Source organism: Perognathus longimembris, chromosome 10 (genome assembly GCF_023159225.1).
Source record: "Perognathus longimembris pacificus isolate PPM17 chromosome 10, ASM2315922v1, whole genome shotgun sequence".
Lineage (NCBI taxonomy): Eukaryota > Metazoa > Chordata > Mammalia > Rodentia > Heteromyidae > Perognathus > Perognathus longimembris.
In genome coordinates this window covers 3,170,755-3,198,151 of record NC_063170.1, presented here as the reverse complement: position 1 = coordinate 3,198,151, position 27,397 = coordinate 3,170,755, and the positions used below count along the sequence as shown (strand labels likewise).

Here is a 27,397-nt window from a genome sequence, read left to right as displayed (position 1 = left end):
ATAGGCCGGGTGATCCGCGCAGGACCTACGAAGCAAGAGGTTTCCAGAGAACTCTGATGAGGCTGTCTTCAAAATGAGGAGCTTCGGGCTGGGGATATAGCCTAGTGGCAAGAGTGCCTGCCTCGGATACACGAGGCCCTAGGTTCGATTCCCCAGCACCACATATACAGAAAACGGCCAGAAGCGGCGCTGTGGCTCAAGTGGCAGAGTGCTAGCTAGCCTTGAGCGGGAAGAAGCCAGGGACAGTGCTCAGGCCCGGAGTCCAAGGCCCAGGACTGGCCAAAAAACAAACAAACAAAAAAAAAAAAAAAATGAGGAGCTTCCACTAACCGCCACTTTGCTCCTTCAGAGACCATTCCAAATTCTTGTTTTCTATTTTTAGTGTTGTCTATAAAAATAAGTACTATTATCACTACTATTATTCATCTGAGCTAGATGTCACTGTCTCACGCCTATAATCCCATTGTCTCACACCTATAAACCCAGCTACTCTGGAGTCTGAGATCTACAGATCAGAATTCAAAGTCAACCCAGGCCGGAAAGTTCATGAGATTCTTGTCTCCAGTGATCACCAAAAAAGCTGGAAATGGAGCTGTGGCTCAAGGGGTAGGAGTGCTAGCCTTGAGTGAAAAAGCTAAAGGACAGCACCCAGGACCTGAGTTCAAGCCCTAGTACTAGCACACACACACACACACACACACACACACACACACACACACACACACACGAACCAAACTCTGACTGGTCCTACAGCATAAAATACCATCAAGTTATCCACTTATTGGTTTTCTGAGCTTCCGTGCGATGTCTTGCCTTTTTCCTGAGCAGTTTTATCCCCTTGTCTATTTTTCTGTGGTGTCGCCCACAGTTTCAATGTATCTATATATTTTGAAACTGTGAATCTGGATTATCTGCTTTACTGGTGGCTTATGATACTGAACAGATCTTTAAGAACGGAGAAGCTTAAGATTCAAACTCAAGATATTTGTTATCTTTAGACGTAGGCTTTTTGGTTCAATTAAAGTCGAATCCTGGGCTGTTTGAAAGAACAAAAAGCAAGGCTTTTGTTATTTCATGACATTGCCCCCAAAGCTTCATTTCATTGATTTCCTTTGTAAGCAACATTTCAGGATAGTTTAAAGAAACATACAAATAAAGATGCCTTCTCTGTCAGATCTCCTTTGGGCATGGATAGTAAGAGGCTGGCTTTTAAATTCTTTGAGGTCAAGTGTGTATATGTGCACGTGTGTGATTAAGTGTGACTACACACACGTGTATAAAAATGTGCAAGTGAAAGAAAGGATGGAGTAATACCAAAGAAAACATAGAAGATGGTCCCTCTGCCCACGGTCTCCTGGCTTCAGTGGGCTTAGGTCCTGCAGAATCTGTGTTGGTGCACTGTGTCTGTGTGGACCATCGGGGTGGCTCATTTGATCGACAGCGTGACTAGGATTGGGGAAGCACACTTCTGGGTGTCTGTCCAGCCTTTCCAGAGAGGAGAAGAGTGTGGGGAGAAGACCCGCCTTGAATGTGGGTGCCGTGCCGTTAGCTTAGGGGCCCAGAGGGGACGGGAGGAGGAGGCGGAAGCCAACCGATGCCTGCTTTCGGCCTGTACCTCGTGGCTGCACTAAAATGAGTCTTTCCTCCTTTAAACTCCTTGCTCAGAGCCACGGTCAGTGGCTCAAGCCGGTAATGCTCGCTATTGGGAAGTATTGCGAAGGCCTGCAGTTGGAGGCCAGCCCAGACAAAAAGGAGTTTCCAAGACTCCATCTCAACTGATGTCTGGGTGTAGTGGGAGGTGCCTGTTCTTTAAGATCTTGGGGGAACGCAATGGCCGCAAACGGTGGTTCCTATCTGTCAGCCGCCGTGACTTGGGAAAACGTCAATGAAAATCCAACCAGCACGGGGACATGCGCACTATTTTGTGTGTGTCCACCCACTCGTCGAAGAAGATCTTTGATTGTTTATGGAATGGCCACAGTCCTAACATGCGCGTGGTCAGGAGCTCACACTGGGTATTGGCTTGGTTGCTGATGTTCTGTTACTGCTAGACATCATGCTGAAGTAGCTCGTTCAGTCCCTGCTGGGAAGCTCACCTCCAGTAGGACCAGGGCTGCTGACCCGTGGGACAGAGCATAGGAGCGGTTGAGTTCCACATGCTACTTCCCAGAAGGACCACAGTCCCAATCAGGTAGGCATGGAGGCATTAGTCTGTATCTCTGAGTCATCACAGAAACATAGGGTTGCTGTGCCTCCTTAAAAATGTCATGCTAGAATGCTTCGTCTCTAATACAAACAATACAGCCCATTTTTGTTTGTTGTGTTCAGTCCTACTGTCTTTTTTATTTGCTTTGAAGTTTTTGGCGGTACTTAGGGTTGAACCCCAGGGCCGGCCTTTGACCAGGGTTACCCTACTTACGCCTCTGGAGCCGCTGGGGTGACTCGCCTTTCTGGTTGAGATGTGGTCTTGGTAGCTTTTGGCCAGGGCTGACCTCCGCCCTCCACATCTCCACCTCTCAAAGAGCTGCAGTGACAGGCATTAGCCACCTTGAGGAGCCTGGTTTTTTATTTTGTGGTTACTTCTATTGCCTGTTTTCATGCTTTCTCCTCCACTGAGATCTGAAAGTCAACTTCTACGTTAATAAATAACCCAGCATGAACGGGCCTGTAAGCAGGAATCACAGAGTTGCTCGCAGACCCCTGTAAGGGCCAACTCTCTCGCCTGTGGAAAGCCGTGGACAAACACAGCCTGATCTGAATTTCTTCTCAGCCACGTGAAACACTGTCAGTGTTCCCTTCGTGTGCTTAGTTCATATCTGCCTGGCCAATTATTTTTATTAGCATAACATTCCTTTTAAAGGATAATGATGTTGGAAAAACAGAAGCAATGTAAGCACATTTTCTCAGTTGTGGCTGACTGCCAGGTTTTTGGATTGCTGTTGTTTTGTGGGTGTTGTTTGTTGTTGTTTTTTAACTTTGCAGATTTGATGAATTAATTGTAAATTTCCCAAGGGAGGAGTCTAACACAAGCTGACCTGTGCCTGTGATTTTGGAATGTAGGGTTCCTCTTTTGGTCCCGGGGACAGCTCCATGAGCGCATCTTGGGCGTAGGAAACGGCTGACTGCACCTACTGCCTTGGGGTAGCCTGATTTCAGTTTTCATAATAAGTTAACAATGCCTTCCTTCTCCTTCTCCCGCCTCTCTCTGCCCGACAGCTGTTTGTGGAGACCATCGATGTCAACGGCAAATCCCTGGAAGGCCCGGTGCCCCTGGAAGTCATCGTGATCGATCAGAATGACAACAGACCCATCTTCCGGGAAGGCCCCTACATCGGACACGTGATGGAGGGCTCGCCCACAGGTATGGTGCACTGGCTTGCCGTTGGTGTCAGGCCTTGGTAAGCCATCTCCCGTGGCCTGTGGGGTTCTAGACGTTGGGATGTTGCTCCAAACTGTTAGCATGCCTCAGTGGTGATGTGTGGTCTTTTTTTTCTGACTAGAAGCAAGAGCTGAAAGACGAAGCTCATTGCATGCCAGGAGGTGCCTGGGTCTACCAAAGCATCTGCCCTTGGCTCTGGGGTCGATGACCCCAGGATGCCCACAGCCTTGTCTCTGAAACTTAGGTGGTTGGTGGTGCATGCTGTGTGAACACCTAACACACACTCAAGGGCCCAGGGCAGAACATTGTGTCTCTCTACAGAGTGTTGATGATATTGATGAGATTGAGATGATGAGATTGAGAGATATCGATGAGAACGAAGGTCCTCATTAGAAATTCCTCAGTGATTTTTTTTCACACTTGCCTTTTAATAAGAGCAATCTAGGTAAGGCAGGTTTCCACCTTTTCCCTTTTCTGAGACGATGTGAATGGAGAAACCTTTGGTCTCCAGTCTGTGCACCAAAGGCAGACATTTTCTCTGTGTCTGTGGGAATGCACATTGCTACTGTTACGGCGACCACTTGAGGGTACTCCAGAGTTCTTCGCTCTCTTTGCTCCATGTTTAACTTATTAGGAAAGGTTTGAAGATTTCGAGCTCTCATCTGGGCTCAGAACATACTAATTAAAGCCTCCGTGGGCCAACAGCAGAAGTTGCTCTTGAGTATAATGCTTAAGAAAGTAAAGAACAAAGGAGGAAAAAAAAAGAAAACCTCCCAATTGCATTAGACTTTGATTTCAAGCTTTGGAATTGAGTGAAAAGACGCTGTATCATGACTATCAGTATGGCTGGGTCTAGGATTGTGCCTGGGAAAGGAGTAAAACAGTCCTTCAGCAGGCCAGAAGGAGATGGAAGCCCAGGGTTCTCCTTGACCGTCTTCCCTCCTTGCTGAATTGATGAGAGGTTATCAATGACATGCAGATACAGGAAGCTCTAGGAGCGTTGCCATGGTAACCTTCCCAGACTACCAGGTGAATAATTCTATGAAAGATGTCTAAAATTTGTTTTCAGACTCCCAGAGCTGGGTTTCTGTGCCCTTCATCAGATCCAAGGGTAAGGGGGGAGGGAGTACTGGTGCCCAAATAGGCGTTGAGAGGAGAGGCTTTGATGTGTAACCTGAAATATCTACCTCCACTTGGGTGCACTGTCCATTGTTGCACAAATCTTGGAGATGCAAACAGACAGCAGAATTCCCCCATCCCCTGCTACATGCACCCCTGAAGCTTTAGATTTTACCACGCCATTTCCTCCTCTAGCTTTTCCTACCATGCCGGGGGGTGGGGGGTGGAGGGTGGGGCGGCACTGTAGTCACCATGTTGTGGATGGCAAAACTGAACCTGAAAAGGGTACAGGGACCTGTCCACATTGCCCAGCTGCTAGAGGGGGCAGGATTTGGGGTCTGCGGTCTCTGGTTTTCGGGTACAGGGTCTTTCTTCTTTGCAGACCTAGCGGTGAGGGAGAGAACTGGGGATTTGTAGCAGATGACCGGATCTATTGAAACCTCTCGTACTATGCCCATCGTGATCCCTGGGGAGGGCAAGAGGCCCTGGCCACCACACACATCTGCTTTTGCCACACCCACAAACCAGAGCGCCTCGTAGCACCCCACGTTCAGAGGGACCCCAACGAGTTTAATGCTCCGCTGTTACCGTCTCAACACGCTTACTCATTGTGGAACAAGGGACCCCATATTTCCATTTTGCACCAAACCCTGCAAATGATGGCCCTATCTGTGTGGACAGCACGGTGGCCCAGCCTTTGGGTTCGATGTTCTGTCTGGTGTCTGAATGTGGCGAGAGCTTGGGCAAGCTGCGGAGCCTTCTGGAAGCCTCTGTTGCCTCGTGTCTAGGTTGGGGCGGGCTGTGGTCACGGCTGCGTGCGCTACTGAGCGTCTGTGTGGAGATTCAATAGCACTGCGCTTCCCCCAGCGCTAGAGCATGACAAACGGTCAAGAGACGCCGGCGTACCGTTAACGCCGCGATTAGTCTTCCCACTCTGACACCCTACCCTTTAGCAAAGGAAAAGCACAGAAACACACGGCGTGTGAAGGAGAATTCATCTCCCAGCCGGGCGAGCGTCGCTGTCCCGTCCCCGTGTACCTGGATGCCGTCAGTGCCCATCCGTCACGGGGGGAAGGTCACCCGTATTTATCTGCCTGCGCAGACAGGAGCCCCTTCCCGGCTGCCGGGCGCCGCCCTCTGGGGTGTTGTTTGCGGGAAGCGCTCCTGGAGGAAGGCAGATCGACAGGAATTAACGGTCTTCCCACTCCGCGGGTCGGGAGCGCCTTTGGCCGAGGCCCTGCGTTGATGGATGGGGCCTGAGCGGGGGCTCTGGCTGCTTCGTTGGGCTCCCAAGAACATGCCAGGCATCACGCGGGCACCAGTTCTCACGCGTTTTGCCACCCTGTGCTCTGGGCACTTGGGTGAAGAGCTGGCCACGAGCACTTCCTGCTTCCCTTGGACTCCCACGAGGACAGACAGTCATGGGGTTTACCTGGCAGGTGCGGGGACCCCAGGGGAGGAGAGATCCCGGAAAGGCCAGCAGCAGATGCCTCTCTAGCTTCCAGGATGGGCCTGGAGGGAAACCCTAGGAAATGGCATTCAATACATCATTGTGGGGGCCAGGTAGCCGGGACCCGGGTCCTCCCAGCCTGAGGATTAAGCGCTGTCCCCGGGGGAGCACAGTTCCCGCACACTGGGTGAGCAGCCAGGGGAATGGCACCCCCCCCCCCCACTGGGGCAGATGGAACTGCTGCCGAGAGACAGAAACCAGGCAGACAGGCAGGAAAATGTCAGTGACATTTCAGCTTCCCTCCGCGTGGGGCAGGACCCAGACGTCCACGGGAGTCCGGAAGGGACCATTGCTTCAAGACACGATTTGCTTCCTTTTGAAACAGACATGACCAGGCAGACGGAAGGGGGAAAGAAAATCACTGACTGAGTAGCCGTTGGGACAGAAAGCCCCGTTAAGAGCTCAGCTTGGCTTGGCCGTTGCTGCTTTCCGGCATGTCTTGAGCTGAATAAAGATGAGCGTGGTGTTTGTTAGTGGCTGTTGGCACCAGGCTCTGGGCAGCCTCCTCAGCCCCGTGGCTGGCCCTGTCTACTGCCCCCTCCTCTACTTGATGGGATCACCCGCACACTCGCCGTTCAGCTTTTCTTCACTGGCACTTTCAGACTTTTCAACTATGACCGACATCTTCCATTCTTAGTGGTCGCAGGAAATTCACGGCTTCTAGGCTATTGGGCACGCAGCCACTCTGTTTTCCTTCCGTCTGAATTCGGCCTAAGTAGGATAGCTCTCCCCCCCCCCCCCCCCCGTCATCACAACTGCTTGGGAGGGAGAAGTAGGAAGATCAGAGATTGCGGGCAGCCCAGGCCAAAGGCATGCGACCCTATCTGTAAAAGTAACTGCAAGCAAAGAGGGCTGGGCCAAGCGGTAGAGTTTCTCACCCCAGTACCACCCAAAATAATAATAATAAAAGAAAGACAAAGAAAGATGGATAAAATAACTCAGTATTTTTAAGCTACCTATAAGTGAAAGAATGTGTAACTCTTGCCAAACGTCGCCATCCACAGATGAGTACAGCTGTCGTTTGAGCGAGCCGAGTCCTCTCGGGATTCTCCACAGGGAGAAGCGGGTATTCACGTGCAGAAGTTGGGCCTTACCTGCTTGTCTGCAAATTGCTACCTGCACTCCGCTGGTCCTCGGAACGCCTCCTCCAATCAATAGGCATCGAGCCCTATGGCTGATGCACACCTCTGGGTCTGCCACCATCGAGTTAACCAGGCCCCTAGTGATGGGGGCTGTTTGTACCTCTCTGCGCTTGCGATCAATGCTGCAGGGTAGTGCGCGCACCCTTTCCCACTTGGTGACAATATATTTAGGAGAAAGGCCTATGAGTGGGCTTATGCAGACCAATGAGAGAGAGGCCTTATTATATTGTGATTCGTGTTGGAATGGTGCTGGTCATCAAAAGATTTTGTTTTCTATTTCGCCTAAGCTCATGAGTTGGGCTTTCATAGCTCTTCTTCGCACACATGAACGTACAGACTGGTGTGTGTGTGTGTGTGTGTGTGTGTGTGTGTGTGTGTCGGGCTTAATCTCCACGTCTCCCCTGGGGAGACACCAAGCCTCCAATTGTGGGGGACACTCGGCTCTGCTTGCTTCTCCCGCCGGCGGGAGGACAGAGCGTGAGAAGAGTTAGGGCTGCCGAAATCCCCACGCGTCCCCAGCCCCCCCTTAAGTTTAAGAGACAACACACACCGAGATCCCGGGGGAGCCGCCCGATGGTCTGCCGGCTTCCAAAGGGTTTTATTCAAGGGACGGGGTAATATAACAGTAATGGGCGGCAGGAAAAGGAGGGACTGACTGGGTATTAATGATTGGCTAGTGAACTGTCTATCACGGTGATGTCACGGAACTTCCTCTATGGGCGGAGACCACAGCCCCCCAAGGACCGGGCCTCTGGGGTCTCCGGCGCCATGGTGGCACCCGTGCTCGCAGAGAGGGTGGGGCTGGTTTGGCATCCCTTCCGGTTTCGGACCCGGAAGGAGGTGGGAGGGGCCAGCAGCCAAGCAGCCCCCGGGCAGGAGAACGGGCCTGTCTCAGGTATAGGCAGACCCCGACGTGTGTGTCTGTCTGTGTGTCTGCGTGTCTGCGTGTGTGTGCGCGCGCGCGCGCGTGCGTGTCTGCTTCAGACTTAGTAGCTGAGGTTGGTGTGGTCAGGTCACCGACTCTATTTGAGTATGGCCGGCCCAGCTTCCTCCGGACTCCTCGGTCGATTTCGTGGTGGAGGAAGAGGCCCGCAGCCATTCCCGCTGACCCGCCTCGAGCCCCGCCCCCGCCGGAAAGCGGGAGGGCGGGGCGGGGCAGCGCGGGAGAGCGTCACGGCCGGGCTGCAGGGCACTGCGGGCACTGCGCGGGGAAGGACGTGAATGAGAGCGCCTGTCATCCGCCACAGGCGACCCTCAGCGCTCTGAGGAGAGCGTCGCCCAAGGCGGCGCCCGCGGCCCCGTCACCGTCTCGCCCACCGTGGCGTCTCCGGAAAGCCCCGCAGCACGCAGAAAGGGTCTCCTTACACACTCGTGAGGCAGGCGGGCAGGTAAGAGGCAGGCCCGAGACGGGGCGGGGGAGCAAAGTGAGAGAGGGGGCGGGGGGATGGGGACGGGGCAGGACAGGACACCCACTTCCTTCCTCCACCACCTCCCCACGCACCGCCGGGCTGGCCGGGTCACCCTGGGCCCGTACTCAGTGCCAGGATGGTGGGGGGCATCGGGGAGCAGACATGCCTGGCCTGGGGAGCTCGATGGAGACGCAGCTGCCCCCCTCAGCACCCCTACTCCCTGAAAGCCCCCTCCCCCCACAAGGACCCAGGCCAGGGCCCCAGCCTCCATTGATCCAGACTCCCAGTGACTTCTGACTTCGCCCTCCCGGGCAGCCTATTCCTTTTAAAAGCCCCGAGTCACTTACGTTTTCAATCACCCTGTTCTTAACTAACCGGGAGATTGGACGCGTGAGGTTCCGTGGGAATGGAGTATATAAAACCCCTTTCAAGTGTGCGTCTCATGAAATGTAGGTCATGCGTTGAGTTTTCCAGTATCAAAGAAGAAACTTTAATAGACTTACAGCTTTCTTGCCTTAATTATAACTGCAATTTAATAAAAAAAACCTCAATATTTTATTATTCAGGGGACTGAGGCTATTTAAAGATTTCTCAAAAGGTTTCTCAAAAGTCTGGGGAATCGTGTTTTTTCTTCTTGCTCTCACCTCCTCGTGTCTGTCCGCAGCTTTTGTCTGTTGTAGTCTGGTTGCCGCAGGCTGCTCGCCAGGGTGGGGTTGGGAAAGATCCGGGCCGGCCTGGTCCCTGGAGGTCAGACAGCTCCGCGCCCCACGCTGCGTTCCGCTCCTTCCCCTGCTTCTCCCCTCGCTCCCGCAAACCCGTCCTCCCTCCGGCCTTGACGATGCGTTCCCACCAAAGTCACAAGCCGGGGAGGCCACCGGCAGCCCCCGCTACATACACACGCGCGAGTCACCGGATCGAGGGCAGCTCGCCCACGATGCACAGTCAGAAACATCCGGGTGGATCGTCGAGAGTTAGAGCATGATGGGTGCTGTCCACTGGAAGACGCTGCCCCGTGCCACAGCACTGAGGGGGGCCCGGAGGCTGCTTCCCCCGGCGGTCCCCTGGGAGGAACGGGGCCCGCAGAGCAGCGCCCTGGCTGCCCCTTCTGAGGGTTTGCCCCCGGGAGATGCCTTGTGTGGCACATGGGAGGGGAAGGACGCAAGAGGGACCTGGCACTGGCCACGGGGAAGCGGCAGAGCCCCGCGGGAAGCGGGGGACAGGCCCGCCGCGGAGAGCTGTCGGGCACTGGCGTGGACGGGCTGTCCCCCACGCGGAGGACACGGGAGGTCGCCCTGAGGAAGCCCAAACCTGCGGTCTGGAGGGGCGATGCCACAGGTTGAAGGCCGTCCTTCAGCTGGGGACTCCTGCGGTCGACCTCTGCATCCTTGGGAAGGGTGCTGAGGACCTGGAGACCCTTCTTAGTAAATACCGGGGTGGGGGGAGTGGTGCGGATACCCCAGTTAGCCACAGCCTTCAATGAGGAAGGTTGCAGGTGTGGTAGAGTGCTAGCCAATGAGCAAAAGCATCAGATACCGAGTTCAAGTCCCAGTCTTGAGCCAAAAAGGGAGGGAGGGAGGGAGGGAGGGAGGGAGGGAGGGAGGGAGGGAGGGAGGGAGGGAGGGAGGGAGGGAGGGAGGGAGGGAAAAAGGGAGGAAAGGAAGGGAGGGAAAGGAAGGCAAGGAAGGGACGGAAGGAAGGAGGGAGGGAGGGAGGGAGGGAGGGAGGGAGGGAGGGAAAAAGGAAGGAAAGGAAGGAAGGGAGGGAAAGGAAGGCAAGGAAGGGAGGGAAGGAGGGAGGGAGGGAGGGAGGAAGGAAGGAAGGGAGGAAGGAAGGAAGGAAGGAAATTGGAAAGCAAGATATTCAGGGCAGCACTGGCTAGCGCCCCAATATCTATTCTGCTATCTTTTAGTAAAGAGCTCAAAGTAGAATAGTAAAAACACGTCTATATAAAAACTACTGTCCATACCCTCTCGAGGCTAGATGTGGTCGTGTGACCTGGTGCCAGCCAGCGAGCTCGAAGCGAGGCTGTGTGGAATGCTCGTGGGGTGGGTTGTGAAACCGTGACCTCTTCCCACCGTGTCTCTCTGGTGCCAGCTGGATGTGTAGGAGTGATGGCTAGAACTCAGGTCGCCTCCGGAACGGAGGCCACGTGTTGGGGACGCGGGGTGAGAGGTCGAGACTGGATTCTGGGGCCTGGGCCGGGCTGGGCCAGCTCAGCGCCGGTTTTCTCCACAACTGTCTCCCATGAGGTCATACGAACACTCCGTGTTGCTCAACTCACTCTTGTGGCAGATTCTCTGTGTCCGTAGCCGAGTCTAATAACAACCGACACATCCAATGTCACCCACACACGGTGGATCACAGCCCCAGCGGTCCGACGTGGAGTCTCGCTCTTTAACCGCCGTTCTGCGCCGTGGCATTCAACCCCTCGGATCCCGTGTGTGCGTTTCTTGCCACCAGTCTTAGTGTGATAATCAGAAAATTGAGCCTGTAATGGAATAAAAATGGTCTTTGACTCCTGCATTCTCTTAGCGTTTCTTCCCAGAAGGTATTCTGAGGTCTCTTTGTCATTAGTTATCTTTATTAGATTAAAGCATACCCAGTGCCTTTGGATGGAGATGGGCTAGCAGTTGTTTTGGCCGCGTTTTCAGATGGTCCTCCAGGACGGACACCACGCCAGTGCTGCTTCCAAGAGCTGGAGAGGAGGGAGAGGGGCCCGGGACGTTAGGAGGGCTGGGGGGGAGCTCTGCGGAAAGCAAGCCTGTCTCTCCTTGCCTGTGATCCCCGGGAAGTTCACCTTCAGGATGCCCCGCTGCGTCAGTCCAGGGGGAGACAGAACTCTGCACAGGGGTCAAGGGCCCGGGCTCCCGTCTCCCAGAGTCCTGGCTTCCCGCGACAACGCCAGAGCTCGCACGTGGGCCGCTGCCTTGCCTTGGGGAGCCTCCTCTGTCAGGTGAGGACAGCGCCCCACACGGACAGCCAGGAGGCCCAGTGAAAACGCCGGCCTGACAGATTCTGCACGCGCCACCAACGGCAGCAGCTCGGAGCCGCTGGGTGCGGGCCGCGCGTCGCTGTGCGGGGCCGGGCCCTGGCGCCCTTGCCGGGCCGCTCGCCGGGGCTGGAAGAGCTCTGGAGATCCGTGGAGCGGAACGCCAGTCCCAGGTCCGCCTCGCCCCAGAAGTGCTCCTTGGAGCGGCGAGGTCTTCCTCGTCAGTTGGCCGTGAGCCACGGCCACGTCCTGTAGGAGCCTGGACGAGGCGAGCTGGAAACGGCGCAATGGAGAAACGATCATAGAACCTCATCGTGCACACACGCGGGAACGATGAGCTCTCCACGTTCTAGGTACTTGTCAAGGGCTACATTTCAAAGTGCATGCTAGGCATATGAGAACTCTCTGTCTGTCTGTCTCTGTCTGTCTCTATCTCTCTCTCTCTCTCTCTCTCTCTCACACACACACACACACACACACACACATCTTCACCGTGACCCACTTGAACGTGTGATTCACTGGTTCAGTACCCTCGAGAAATTATGTGGTCGTCACCACTATTGATCTGAAGTATTTCCACCATCCCAGATAGGAACTCCGCAGCCAGGACCTGCGGGTCCTCGGGCTCCACAGCCTCGCTACTCCTAAGAAACCACAACTCTACTCCCTGTCTCTCTGGACGTTCCCAGAGGATCGCACTACGTGTGGGTTCTGCTTGGAGGCGTCCTCCCCTCTCCCCGCCTCGGGTGCCGCCTGCATCTGAGCCTTTATCCCTTTCTGGTGCTAAAGATAAGGTTTGTTTTTTAAAAAAATAAATAAATAAGTCTGCTCTTGCCCCTGGAGATGCTGCATTCGCCTGGTGAATCTGCACCATCCTTTGTCAAGATTGGCCTTGAATTATGCAAATTCTGAGCTATTTGGGATCATGGGAATGTGACACCCCCATAAAACCTGGCTGCTCCCCGCTTCCCTGGCCGTGGGTACGAGGCGCGGGGGACACGGTAATAGACACGGCCCCAAGGCGCGCGGATTCCTCACAAATGGCACTCCCGCCTGTTTCTGCTCGTTCACTTGTTTTCTAGCAGATTGGCTCCTCATTGCTGTTCTGTTCCTCTCACACCAAGGATTCCCATCTTTGGAAATGCCAACTTATTAAGTAAAACATGACCCATTGACTTGCCAGAGGGGCCCTGCTCGCCGAGGGACCCTGAAAGGCTGTTTTTCCTTTTGAAATCTCATGTGTGCGAAGCCTGTCCGTGACTCAAGCTTGACCCTCTTAAGAACTTCCCACGGACCAAGTCCTTGTTCTTGGCCTACCCGAGTCCATTTCTTTGGCTGTAGTGTTGAGCCTAGTGTGTGTGTGAATGGCCTTCAGTCACCCTCTGCCCTATTCCAACTCTCTTGGCCGTGGGCTCCTGCAGGCCACATCCAACAGACTAGCCTAGCCATGCCTTTGCTGTCTCCACAAGTCAGACGTTGGCGTTGCCTCCAAGGAGGGAGCCCCCAGGATGGGTGCCCGCAAGCTCATTGTCCCAGCCCACCCTCCCAGGGATGCTGCCACATTTCCGGCACGTTCCCGGTAAGGACACGGAGGTCTCTAGAATAAGACACGTGGTCAGAGGAGTCGTCGAGGCCTGGCTTTGCCTTACCCCACAGCTCACTTTCCTTCAAGGACGCTGCATTTCCTCTCAGGCAAGGGTTCATTACTTTTTAGTATTCCTGCTTGCCCGCCACAATAAAACTTATTTATCCTTATTCAGTGGTTTCTAATATAGCTTCGGTGTGGCTCCCCGGACGAAGCTGTGCATCTAAATAGGAAATGTTGATTGTATTGTTTGTGGGAGGTGCAAGAAGCGAAGCCACGGGAACCTCAGCACAGCTCTGGCCACGAGTGTGAGAAATCAGAACTGACCGGGGGGAGACAGGTTTCTTCTTAGCTTGAGACAAGCCCAGTCATGCTGGGTCTTAATTGCAAATTAAAAGGTAAGGTCAGCTGACATTTTCAAAAGGGCAAACATCACCGAAAGAAACCTTTCTAGAGCTAGAAAAGCTGTAACCAGGGACCCAGTGATTCGATTCGCCTGTTAGCATTTCACTTAAGGATGCCCCCTCTGGCCCGTAGCTCTCCGGCAGTCAGGATGGCAGGGCCCCCTCGGCCGGGAGCGTCTCCTGCTTGTGCTAGGACCACTTGCCCACTGGCATTTCTGCGAGTCTTTGGACTCCTCCGTGTTGCCACAGGACATTGTCACAGCCCTGGACACCAAATCTATGTCTGTGATCAAGGAAGGAGAAAAGAGCTAGGGTAATGTCAGTCCCTTTCAGGAGGGATGCATCCTTTGCAAGTCTTCCACCAACCAGCTCTGAGTGGAACCTCCTGCCGGTCCCCAGCGGAAGCAGTGCTGCGTGTGTACACAGGAGTGTGCGTGTGTGTGCGCGCACACCTGTGTGTGTGTGCATGCGTGGGGGGTGACTTGTGGGGGGAGGGCTAAGGAGGGGGATCTGGGATCAGCCGCTGACAGGATTTCATCACGTACCCGAAGGTTCAGGGCCGTTAGGGAAAGGGAACCCGGCCTTCTCCGAAGGTTTGTTATGGGCTTGAGAATTCTTGGGAGGAAGAGCATCCTTGAAATGGTCGCTTGAAGGGAACGAAGTGAGGGCCCAGCCCTCTCGCTCCTCCAAGCCCAACTGGCCCAGATTCCACATACAGCAGAGCCCCGCAGTTTGCCTCTCTAGGCCTGGATTTTTAGTTCACGCAGCACCGTGCCCCCCCAGATTCACCCACGCTGCCATGAATGACAGGATTTCTGAGATGATGGATACGTTAATTAGCTTGATTTAATCACGCTACATGGTGTACATATATCAAAACATCACTTGGTAACGCCTAAGCGCATACAATGATGATTTGTCAACCAAAGAAGATAGATGCGTGCAGACCACGCTAAACCGAGAAAAACAAAAGGGGAAGAGCAGAGAGGAAGCGATGCAACAGGCGCGGGGAGGGCGGGAGCCAAGGCCCGGGCGGCCTCAGGGGGGGCCCGTCCTGAGCTGCGGAGGAGAACGCACCTGCGGCTGGCTGAAGGCAGAGCAGGGCGGGGCCACACGGAGGAACTCTCTCCTCCCAAGGGGGAGTTACCTCGTGAGGCTCTTTCAGGTCAGTTTCCAGAGCATCGTTCCAGTGCGCATTTCTATCCTCATCCCGTAGCGCTTCTAGTTTTCCCTTTCTTCATCAGCACTTCTCATCTGTCTTCTGATATGGCCATCTTCTTCTGTATGTGAAAAAGAAAGAAAGGAATGGAGGAAGGAAGGAAGGTAGGGAGGGAGGAAGGAGGGAGGGAGGGAGGGAGGGAGGGAGGGAGGAAGGTAGGAAGGAAGGAAGGAAGGAAGGAAGGAAGGAAGGAAGGAAGGAAGGAAGGAAAGAAGGAAGGAAGGAAGGAGGGAGGGAGGGAGGGAGGGAGGGAGGGAGGGAGGGAGGGAGGAAGGGAGGGAGGGAGGAAGGAAGGAGAGGGAGGAAGGAAGGAAGGAAGGAAGGGAAGGAGAGGGAGGAAGGAAGGGAAGGAGAGGGAGGAAGGAAGGAAGGAAGGAAGGAAGGAAGGAAGGAAGGAAGGAAGGAAGGAAGGAAGGAAGGAAGGGAAGGAATCTCTGTCTAGTGTTTACCTGCATTTGTTTCCCTCCCCCACACGTTTCTTTGTATATTCTGCATCTTCTATATTTGAATGTAATTAGGCTCAACTTGTCAGTTTCTCCCTGGACCAGAATTTTGATGGGCATGATATGGAACTGATCTGTAGAGTGACTTGAAGAACATTCCCAGCCCAATGATAATACCACTCCAGGTCCGTGAACGTGGAATGTCTTTCCATTCATCTGTCCTTCATTTCCCTCACTGATTCATAGTTTCCAACCCACCAGTCTCACATTTCTTTTGTTAAATTTATTCCTAATTGTGTTGATGCTGTTGTCAGATGAATTATTCTAAATTTCCTTTTGTTTGTTTCCTTGCTATTACAATAGATAAACTACTTATTTTTCCATATTGGTTGTATATATTGAACCCTACAAACTTGCTGAAAGACCTCGCTTGATGTAAGCTCAACGACTTTCTCAGATCTCTTAGAAGAGCTGTGTGACCCTAATTCTATACCCTCGTAATTCTATATATATATATGAATCAAATATTAGACAGATTTATTGTACGCCAACATATTTGTGTTCCAGATCTCCTATTCTGCTTGAGTCTACCTTCCCTAGCTGTGGAAATAATTAGATTGCTTATTATTATTTTTTTATTTTAAGCCAAGATTTAGAATGGTCACCCATCAATCAAACCCACCATTATTTTTTTTTTATTTCCTGTGACCCTCACCAACATCCTGTCGACAAACAGTAGTCATCCCCGGACCATGAGTCTCATGTTGCGTTTGAAACCTGGCTACCCGGGTCTCCTGGCCCCCCACTCCCTGCCCCTGCCCTGCCCTCTGCCTGGAGAACACTGCGGAGACCTTCACAAATGAGCCCCCACCCACCTCCGGGAGGTGGTGGCTCTGCGTGTCTCTCACGTGCCCTTCTTCTCACTCACTTCCGGGAGAATATGTTCCTCTTCCCATTTTAATTCCTGTGGTTTCATTTCTACTTTTTGAGCCTTCCTCTGCCTCTACGTTTGTGTCTGTGTCCTCTGGGCTCCCTGATTCCAATCATCACCCTCACCTTGCTGCGTTTCCGCCCCATCCATCCCTTCTCATTGCTGACAGACCCCCGCCTCAACCAGAGAGCTCCCTCCCCCGCCCCCCCATCTCCTTCCCACTCCCCTTCTCCTTGCAGGCTGTCTATTCTATGTGCTTTTTTATGTCTCGGCACAATCATACTTTCTGAAAACGCAGTTTCTTAACATAAGGATGTCTATGGGCCTAACGTTCTGAGGAGGCATAGAAATGAGCTCGTTAATGGAAAGGTATTTATTTTGATGCCTAGGTAAGAAATGCCTGGCACTTCATTCCCATAATCTTATTCATGTCGTTTCTTAGAACTAGGTTAAAATTTTAAAGTCAATTTAAAGTACATCGAAAATAAATAAACAGCAGTGCTGCCTCCCCACGAATGGCGGCACACAGGAGACCTTGGTGTGCATGGCGAGAAGAGCAGAGCCTGGGAGCCCGGGCCGCCTGCCCGCAAGGCCCTCCTGGGAGAGGCGGAGGAGGTCAGGAGCCCGCAAGCGGAGCCTGCAGGAAGGCCACGGAGAGCAGAGCCCACGCAGTAAGGGAACAGGTGGGGCCTGCGATGTCCGCCGGCAGGGCTCCAGGTCTGCGTGTGCGAGTGTCAGGATTTCCATGTCCGCCGGCAGGGCTCCAGGTCTGCCCGTGTGAGTGTCAGGATTTCCCTGTCCACTTGCAGGGCTCCAGGTCTGCCTGTGTGAGTGTCAGGATTTCCATGTCCGCCGGCAGGGCTCCAGGTCTGCCCGTGTGAGTGTCAGGATTTCCCTGTCCACTTGCAGGGCTCCAGGTCTGCCCGTGTGAGTGTCAGGATTTCCATGTCCGCCGGCAGGGCTCCAGGTCTGCCCGTGTGAGTGTCAGGATTTCCATGTCCGCCGGCAGGGCTCCAGGTCTGCCCGTGTGAGTGTCAGGATTTCCATGTCCGCCGGCAGGGCTCCAGGTCTGCGTGTGCGAGTGTCAGGATTTCCATGTCCGCCGGCAGGGCTCCAGGTCTGCGTGTGCGAGTGTCAGGATTTCCATGTCCGCCGGCAGGGCTCCAGGTCTGCGTGTGCGAGTGTCAGGATTTCCATGTCCGCCGGCAGGGCTCCAGGTCTGCCCGTGTGAGTGTCAGGATTTCCATGTCCACTTGCAGGGCTCCAGGTCTGCCCGTGTGAGTGTCAGGATTTCCCTGTCCACTTGCAGGGCTCCAGGTCTGCCTGTGTGAGTGTCAGGATTTCCATGTCCGCCGGCAGGGCTCCAGGTCTGCCCGTGTGAGTGTCAGGATTTCCCTGTCCACTTGCAGGGCTCCAGGTCTGCCCGTGTGAGTGTCAGGATTTCCATGTCCGCCGGCAGGGCTCCAGGTCTGCCCGTGTGAGTGTCAGGATTTCCATGTCCGCCGGCAGGGCTCCAGGTCTGCCCGTGTGAGTGTCAGGATTTCCATGTCCGCCGGCAGGGCTCCAGGTCTGCGTGTGCGAGTGTCAGGATTTCCATGTCCGCCGGCAGGGCTCCAGGTCTGCGTGTGCGAGTGTCAGGATTTCCATGTCCGCCGGCAGGGCTCCAGGTCTGCGTGTGCGAGTGTCAGGATTTCCATGTCCGCCGGCAGGGCTCCAGGTCTGCCCGTGTGAGTGTCAGGATTTCCATGTCCGCCGGCAGGGCTCCAGGTCTGCGTGTGCGAGTGTCAGGATTTCCATGTCTGCCGGCAGGGCTCCAGGTCTGCCTGTGTGAGTGTTAGGATTTCCATGTCCGCCGGCAGGGCTCCAGGTCTGCGTGTGTGAGTGTCAGGATTTCCATGTCCGCCGGCAGGGCTCCAGGTCTGCGTGTGCGAGTGTCAGGATTTCCATGTCCGCCGGCAGGGCTCCAGGTCTGCCCGTGTGAGTGTCAGGATTTCCATGTCCGCCGGCAGGGCTCCAGGTCTGCGTGTGCGAGTGTCAGGATTTCCATGTCTGCCGGCAGGGCTCCAGGTCTGCCTGTGTGAGTGTTAGGATTTCCATGTCCGCCGGCAGGGCTCCAGGTCTGCGTGTGTGAGTGTCAGGATTTCCATGTCTGCCGGCAGGGCTCCAGGTCTGCGTGTGTGAGTGTCAGGATGTGCTCGCCCATCTCAAGAATCGCCCAGTGCATCTCTCACTGGATGGGCTTGGGCCATCACTGTGGATGCTCTGCAAGAGCCAAACACGAGGAGTCAGAGTTTGCGAGGAGACGGGAAAGGGGTCCCTGCGTGTGAGAACTTCCCCTCCTTGTGCCACGCAGCTCAAGATTCGCTTACCCGAGCTTTCCACCGCCTGGGTCTCCCCTGCCCGCTGAAGGTGCAGGGAGGTGGTTCAGCTCTGTGGAGAAACTTGCCGACGGTCCCGACAATGAAAGGAGACGGACAGTAGTGGCACTGAACGATGCTAAGCTGAAAGAAACGCATAGAGGAAATCCTTGTGGTCTCCGAATATGGATTGACGGAAGCTAAGTGCAAAGTCAAATGGAATCTTTAAAAAAAACAGTCAACGGCAATATGGAAACGAGGCTGTGGCATGGCTGTCCCTCCGCAGCTCGCCATCCCCGCCGCGCGGAGGTTGACTTGAGCGACAGAAACTTCTCTCCAGGCCGAGTGCAGGAGATAGCTGTCGACCTGACGGGGAGGGATTATTCGAGAAGCGCTGTCTGAACTGCCACCGGGTATCTCTGCATCTCAGGGAAAAGGGGGGGGCCGTCTCACAAAGGGGGGCCGTGTGTGTCCTCAGGCAGGAGAAACAGAGCGGTCGTCACCCCTAGACCCAGAGGAGGAGGGAACAGGTCCAGACTCCTAAGGAGAGCAGGGCCCTGGGGAGCAGGCGCCACCGGCCCGGGGGTGGGCGGGGAGGGGCAGGGCGGGCTTCCACAGCACCCCGTTGCCGTCAGTCCCCTCCCCCGCGGCCTTGCCGTCACATTGGGGACCGTGGGGCGTGCCTTCGTCCGCTCACGCCTTCCAAGAGGCCAGCTCTGCTGCCGAGGAAGCAGCCATGGGCCCGCCCTGGGCCCCGGGCCCGTGAGGGACATCACAGCCCCTGCTCCCCCAGGGGTGTGGGCTGGGAAGAGCCCCGCAGGGGTCGCCTGGACACGGGAGGAGTTCTAAGATGGGGTCTTGGTCTTGGCCGCATCCAAGCCCCCGCCCCGTCTCCCCTCCAGCTCCCACTCCTCGTGTGGGGAGACTGCTGCCCACCCGGCCGGGTCCTACTCGGGATCCGTGCGTTCTGCCCTAGCCACACGGAAGCAGCATGCACACGCGTGTGCACACGCCCGTGTGCACCCACGCAGAAATAGACAAAGATGCGTGTGTGTGTGTGTGTACGTGCAAGCGTTTAAGTCAACTCTTCAAGGAACTGTGGGGAGTTCGCATCTCAAGATGTTCTGAAGTGATATAATGATATAAGGCAGCAGTGATCTAATTGGCTAGGTAGGGATTAAGAGCTGACAAATTCGCTCTCTGTAAGTTCCTCTAATTCTGTCTGAGCAAGTCGGGGCCCTGCGCCTCTCCCCAGCCCCCGGCTCCCGCACCCAAGCCGGCTCCGCCGTCTTACTCTCAACGAGCTAGGCGAGGCTGCCTCGTTACTTGCGATCTGTTTATATTACATCGAAGGTTGGTTAATTAGAAATAAGCATGTTTCTTAATTAAGGAACAAATTAATTTTTAAAGCTGAGACCCCTGTGGGTTGAGGCAGATAAGGGACGGAGCACGTGGCGTGCGGTTTGCTAAGCCTTTGTGAGAAGGTTTGGAAGTGTGCAGTGTATGTGCAGATTAAAAGTTGTCCTCGCCGGCTGACATGTGGGGAGAATGTGTCGTCTGGGACCCCGGAATCTCAAAGAGGAGCCCCACAAAGTCAGATCTTTAGGGGAGCTTCAGTTTCAATGGAGGGAAAGGGCCTGTGGGTCATTGTTTTTACCAAAGCATGCTAACTGCTGGACGATAGATAAATGGAATGCGGTACAAAGGTCCTGAGAGCAAAGCATCATGGTGATGAGCCAAGTTCCAGGGAGGCAGCTGTGATTGGTCTGTCTGGACAGGGGGCGGGGCCCGCTGGTGGGGACTGAACCCTTCTCTGGCTCAGGGTGAATCATGGCTCCATCTCCTGCCGAGTTGGGAGCCTTCGCCTCTGGGGGCCTCTGTGTGTATCCCTCCTCAGGTTGGATGGTCCCAGGCTGTTCTAGCAGCACCGGCGACGATTCCCCAGAAATGGAGGACACGTCCCTGCAACGGCAAGGTCGCTGTGGCCATCAGAAAGGCCCTCCTCCCCCTCCCACCTAGTGTCCTCCGCCTGCCAGGCCAGGCCCTCCGCTCATTCTGACCTTGCGCCCGGCCACAAACTCAAGTGCACAATTCCCGTGCCCATTGCCAGGCGGGGCTCTCCCACTTAGCACGCGTGTGTCCATACGCAGATCTATGTGTCTGTGGGCACGTGTGTGCTCATTCTGGTGCGCCCCTTCCCTTGCTCATCGTCGTTTTATTAGCTTTATGCTTTAGAAAGAATGGATTGTCTCATCTCTTTCATTTGATTTATTGCCAATTATTCTCTCACTTTATTAAAAAAAAATACACCTTAAATTCTCAGAAGCTTGTGTTCTGAGTCTTTATGAACGTCCCAGTAACCATGCGGTGTAAGGTCAGCCGACAAATATTTATCCAGTTCTATCCACGCAGCGGGAGTTGAGCTAGGGTCTGTAGACTCCTCAGTGGGCAGTGGCCGCCGCAGCACTCGGTACAAACTCACTCAGAAGCATCACCGGCCTTGATAGCAGTGAAGTCATCAAATAAAACACAGTGACAGATCTCACCACGCTGTAGGATGCCTCCGCCTAGCACTCCACTGTTCAGAGTTTGGGCTGATGGACGAGGTGTGAAGTCACCTGGGAGTCTGCTTCCTCCGCCCACATCTCCCCGGTGAATGTGTGATGAGAAGGCTGCTCGAATGCCTTCCTGGAAGAATGAGGCCGACTTTGGTCACTTCCTGGCATATCAGCCCTTTAGCAATGGACTTCAAGAAGGAAAGCAGAGCGAGACCTGGCGGCCACATTTGTTATCGCAGCACTCGGGAAGCTGCAGCAGGAAGATGCAGGGCTGGAGATCAGCCTGGGCTTTGAATCCTCCCACACACACACAAAAAAAATAGAATACAAAACAATTTACCTAGTAGTACATAGGAGAAATAGTAGATTTTTTTATTGCTAAACTGTTTGAAAAGCAATAAATTAGCAATTGGATGTTTAATGCAGATTTTTACAAAGACAAGTGTTAAACTACAATTCAAAGGAATAAGCCATATATTTTATTTATTCATCCAGCCAACTTGAGCCAACTGCATACAGGATATAAACATTAAATATGTCTATGTAGCTAACAAGAGTTCAAACACAAGAAAACTGTCCATATGATAGAATTTATAAAAGTTTTAGTAAATACATATACATAATAACATGTCATTCTTGGAAATAGAAATATACATAAGAGGACCCAAATTGGACCTGAAAAGGTGGGCACACAGTTGATATAAGAGGCTGGGAGTGAGGAAACGTTGAGATGCACAGAGGAGTGTCTGGTAGATAAAAGGACTTCAGCTTGACCTGCAATGTGTTATTTCTTTTAATAGCATAAAGACAAAGCAAATGTGACAAAATGTTAACAGTTGGCAGCTCCAGATGGTGGGTGTGCCGGTTGTTATGTTATTGTTCTTTGTGCTTTTCCATATTTGCTTAAGATTTGCTGGGGGGAAGAAAAAGAAAAAAGAAAACCTGGAGGAGGAAGTCAACCCTCATACATTCTATTCTTGCCCTAGCTGGTTTTCTGACGATACAAGATAGGTATAGTTGAAACCTTCTTGTCTATCTGCCTAATTCAGGATTAAGCTCAGAAAATAATTTCTTTTTTTTCTTTTTTTTTTTTTTTTTGCCAGTCCTGGGCCTTGGACTCAGGGCCTGAGCACTGTCCCTGGCTTCCTTTTGCTCAAGGCTAGCACTCTGCCACTTGAGCCACAGCGCCACTTCTGGCCGTTTTCTGTATATGTGGTGCTGGGGAATCGAACCCAGGGCCTCATGTATACGAGGCAAGCACTCTTGCCACTAGACCATATCCCCAGCCCAGAAAATAATTTCTAATAGCAATGAGCAGTTTCTTTTTCCCATGTAAAAGATGCCCAGAGATTGGGCGGCCTGAGATGTCATTGAGGCACAGATCTCTCTTCCTCAGCACTGGGCCTCTACCCTCGAGCCTGCTTTGTGATTGATGATACCTAATGAAACTCCAGCCTTTGTGACTGTATTTCAGATTAGAGTACCTTCCATTCGCAAGAGAACCTTAGGATGAGTCACAGGGCCACATAGCTGCAAGGGAGGCAGGAAGAGACTGTCTCTTCAGGACATAGTACCCAAGCCTTTCTATTTTTATGAAGGTAGAAGATAAGAATGTACATAACAGACCCCCCCCAACTGTACTTGTGTTCCTGGGCCCCTTCCTGCCCTTTCAGAGGCATTCACATGGGGTCAGAATATTATCTCTTGTGTGTGCTTCTGTAGTTCAGTAACAAAATAAGTTTATGGCATTTTTTCATCTAGTTTTAAGCTAGGCACTGGTGTTTCCCCCTTATAACTCTAGCTACTTGGCTGAGAACAGGAAGATTACAGGAAGAACACTGGAACACACTGAATAATGAACTCATAGATTTTTTTTTCTTTTCTCCCAATCATTAAGCAGTAATAGCCCCTCCTGTCACCTCATCCTCTATCAATGAGTCTGTGTCGTGAGAAAGCTCATCTAAGCCCCTCGATTGTCTACCTGAGCCAAACAATCCCATGAAAAAGTTGCACATGCCTGGAATTAGGAATAGAAAATTGCACAGTAAGAGGACAGTCTTCATTTCCTTTCCTGAGTCGAGAGCATTTTTTTTTAATGTAGTGAGGCCATTGACACCCTGTCTTTAGCTTTTATAGACCAGACTGGAGTCCCTAATGAGGAGTTTCTTATACATGAATTCACACGTGTAAGAGCATACATCTCACTGTCAGTCTGTAAGGGGCTCTGCTCATGCATTCATTCGCTCATTCACTGAGAGCCTACTTGAGCTCCTGCATCTGCAGGTGCAAGAATAACTAAAATTTGTCTGAGTTGGTGGAACACAGCCCTGCATCCAATATGCATGGATGTCAACCCTACAAGCTGCCTGTGGCTAGCACGTGCAAATCATCTGTTGTCCAAGAGCCTCTGCTGCCTCATCCAGGAAGCAGGAGTGGTTATCCTGCATGTGGGGACACAAAGCAGCCATAGGTACTGTAAGGGTTGCCAAAAGGAAGCACCCGTATGGTTCAAGGGAAAGGGGTTTATGGAGAGAGGGAAAGAGAAAACCTCCAACTGCACTTAGAGTCAGGTGGAACTAGATCCATTATGGTGGGGGGAAATAAATTATAGGGAGGTGGGGGCAGAGAAGGGAGTGTGGCTACAGCAGAAGCAGAAGTGACCTCAGAAGATGGGGAAAATGACCTCAGAGCCTGGGGGACCTCGCGCTGCCCGCAGGCACGCCGGTTGCCTGGGTTACAGGTGCTGAGCAGGGACTTCTAGGTGCACGAGGAGAGCACCAAGAGAAGGGGCCATTTCTCCTGGGCACACCTAACCTCTCAGCCTTTTGATAGTTATGAAGCGGCTACTTCCTCTGTCAAGGAGCAGTGCCATTAGGGCTGGAAGGCAGAGATGTTGTCTGGAGGGAAAAGACAGGCTGGAACATTCAGGTAACACGGAATAACTGGCTCCCATATCCGAAGGAAAGGATACAAGTGGCTCGTCTCCAACCTGAAGAGAGGCCCGGGGCCCTGCATTGGGATGTTTGTGGGGTCCAGGGGCCCTGGGCACCGTCACTCCTACATCACCAAGCTGAGTGTCCTGGATGAGGGGAGGAGGGACAGTGGACTCCTCAGTGTCCCGGTTGTCCACACCCTGGGCAGGGTCCCGACGGTGGTTGTGGAGCAGAGCAAGCTCCTGCCCTGGGGCCTTCCTTGCCACACTCAAGCGGAGTCCGAGTGGCGTGGGCTGGGCGCCTCTTCTTTGAGGAGCCCAGAGGGCGGCAGCCAGGAGCTGCCAGGGTTTCCTATCACAGACAGCCTTATTGGCTTTTTCTGTTCCTCCTAGTTGTTGAAAACCTTCAAGGCCATGTCACCAGATCTTGTTGGGTAGTTTGAGGGCCATCCCCGGTCTTTTTCAATTTTTTTTTTTAATATCAGGAGCCAATTGGGAGATCAAATGGGTATTAAGGACCACTATACCTTCCCTTGGGTCCATCTTAGGATAACGCTGGAGCGCCACCCTAAGGCGATGGAGAAATTCAGCCAGGTTCTCAGTGGGCATCTGGGTAACCTCCTTTAGTTTCTCCTAGTTGATTGTGTGGCAGGCTGCCTTCTGGAAGCCAGTCACCAGGCAGGCTACCATCGTCTTTCTGTTTCTCCTTCCAGGAGCATTGCTTTGGTAATCCCCATTGGGCTCGTCCCTGGGCCCAGCCATAGCCCCTCTCAGGAAGGTATCATCTAGGCAGTGGGTTTCATTGGCGTGTGCCTGGGCTGCAACCCAAACCCTTTCCTTGTCCTCAGGGGTAAGGATGGAGGGCAAGATTACATAGAAGTCGTGCCAAGTGAGGTCATAGGCCTGACGGAGGTATTTAAACCCTTTGGCATAATCATGAGGGTCTTGGGATGATGATCTGAGTAGCTTCTTGATCAGGGAGAGATCAGTCCTTGAAAAGGGGGCCTGAATGTGAATAACTCCCTCCACCCTGCTACCTCCCTGTTACCTCCTGTAAAGGGCCTTATTTGCAGCAATCATCAACCTCTAGGAATGTGTGTGACGCTTAGTAGATGCTTAACAAAACATAGTCCAAGGCACCAATGTATTTTTACCTTCAGTGAGCTCTGCTGGTTTTCTGTCCAACCCAGGCAGCTGGCAGACACCAGCCAGCTCCCCATCCAGGCTCCCCACTCCCCACCATCTGCATTTGTATGGGAAGTGTAATGGGTCATGAAATTGCATCCCTTCGCAGAGATGCTTATACATATATTTTGCAAACATTTTGTCCCATGGAAATATCAGACCAAAGTATGAAATTTCTAAGAGACAGCAGCTGGAAGTGTTAGTGGAAATTAGGGAAGATCATTGTTTCTATTAAGTAGTGCCAAATTCTGGAATGCAAGTAACATTTCCATGTTAATTCTAAGAAACTGTCCACCTAATTAGGCAGACCAGGCATTCTAAGATTTGGATACAGAATAACTTCGGTGATAAATGAAACTTGCCGCATTAACTTCAAGATAATCATTCCTTCTTTTGCAAAATTGCTCTGAGTGGGTTGGTGCGGCCGCGTCTCGGGATAAGCTAAGCTATGCTACAGTAACAAGAAAGTGCCACATCATTTCCTGATGATGAGAAACCCCATGCAGACCGGACATCCCTCCTTCACACTTCAAGAACTTGGGGTCTCTGGGGTCACTGGTAGCAGGGGACGAGCAATCCGGTGGCATTCTGTTCTTACTTCGCTGGGCCCAAAAGGAAACCTGTCTGTTCTAAGCCCAGTAGCCAGGACATCAGGTGACTTCAACCTATCTCTTGGGTGGGTACAGAGGGTATTCGTTTTCTCTGTTACCTCCCCTGAAATGATGGTGAATGACAGTAACTACCTGTTGGGGTTGTGAGAAATAAGTAGTGGGAAGTTTGAATGCATTCAGCAAGCATCAGCTCATCTTTGCCCTGACAGGGTGCTGGACTTCAAGTCCTAAAGGGTCTTTGATTGCAAGAATGAGCCATCTCAGAGCCGTGGCAGTGGTCAAAGAGGCCTGGGATTTCGAGGATGCTGAGAGCAGATAGATCATTTAGAGAGACCCAGATAAACACCAACTTTGGTTTCTTATTTCTGTGGCTTGGGCTGGACTCAATAGTAATAACTCCTGTGTAATGGAAGCAATGATATTTCAGGACTGGCGTCATGATAATTCTCTTAGGTTCTTCCTTAAGATTGCAAAGTGGCTGCTTCAGCTCCGGTCGTCACATCTGTATTTGAGGTTGAGATAATGGAGAGAAGTGGCGTCTACTCCATCTTTTTTTGTTGTTGTTGTTACATCTAGCAACCCAAAGATCTAACATCATTGTAGCACACAGTTACAAGAGGCTTTTGTCTGTATTTCATTGGCCAGAGTTGTATACACCCACCCCTAGTTGCAAGGGAGGATGGGAAAATGAAAAACCTGCATTCTTAGACTCATGAGGTCGAGAAATGCAAATGAGCGTTAGGCCTAGAAGGCTGCAGAGTCTGTCCCGGGAACCCGCCGGCTCCTGGTCCCTGTGGGGGGGGCGAGATGATGCCTCCGTCCCTTTGCCCACCGCAGTACCACGGTTCCTCAGCCGAAGCCTCATGGCTCCTGGAGATAACGGGCTGGAAAGGTTTCATTCTCCACTGAGAACTAATTGCCTGCAGCAAGTCTCCGCTCACCTCTGGGAGTTCACAATTTTCCACGTCACTGTGATTCTAGAAGGCACTGGACCTCGGTAGAGCTCAAAATATGTTCCGCCCTTGGGCGCATTTTATTGATTTGGCCGCAGCAGGGAAATGACCCTGCTGGAATCGCCGTCCTGGACAGTTAAAAGTCTACAGGAAATGAAGAGAGCAGGCCCAGCCTCCTCTCGCGCTCAGAAACCGCGGAAGGGCAGCGCAGCCGGACCCCGTTCCGAGCTGGCGGACGGGCTTTCCCGCCTGGGGCTGGCTTGCCTTGTAGGTTTGGCTCCAGCTCAGAGCAGGTGTTGGATGGGACTGAGAAGCCCGGCCAGTGATGGGCAGTGGCTAGTGGGCGGGGGAGGCCGGGGAGGGGAGGCGCCAGTCCCCGTGACCATCTTGGGGTGCCCTCCAAGCTTTGTGGCAGCCCTAGCTTCCTCTTTGTGGTCCCATTGTCCACAGCACAGCAAGGCGCTGGCTGGCGTCCATTGTCCTTGTGCTCATTTCCCACGAAGGTTCAGAAGTGCCTGGCGTGTTGCGTCTTCTTTGTGCTCAGTGTCGGCAGGAGTGGTTCTTTGCTCGCCTCCTCTTTGCAGACTCGTTGGCTTTTTGTCCTCAGAGCTAAAGACAAAAAGAAAAGAAAAAGTAGACGTGACACCTACTCTAGGCAAGGCCAGAAGCCC

At 53.0% G+C, this 27,397-nt stretch overlaps 1 protein-coding gene across 1 annotated transcript in view; it reads left to right on the top strand.

The window, feature by feature from the left end:
- Cdh13 (cadherin 13) overlaps nucleotides 1–27,397 on the top strand; it is a 661,187-nt gene that overhangs the window by 463,400 nt on the left and 170,390 nt on the right. Inside the window, exon 6 of the mRNA XM_048355041.1 lies at nucleotides 3,217–3,361. Coding sequence (XP_048210998.1) covers nucleotides 3,217–3,361 — 145 coding nt within the window. The remainder of the gene's footprint in view (nucleotides 1–3,216; nucleotides 3,362–27,397) is intronic.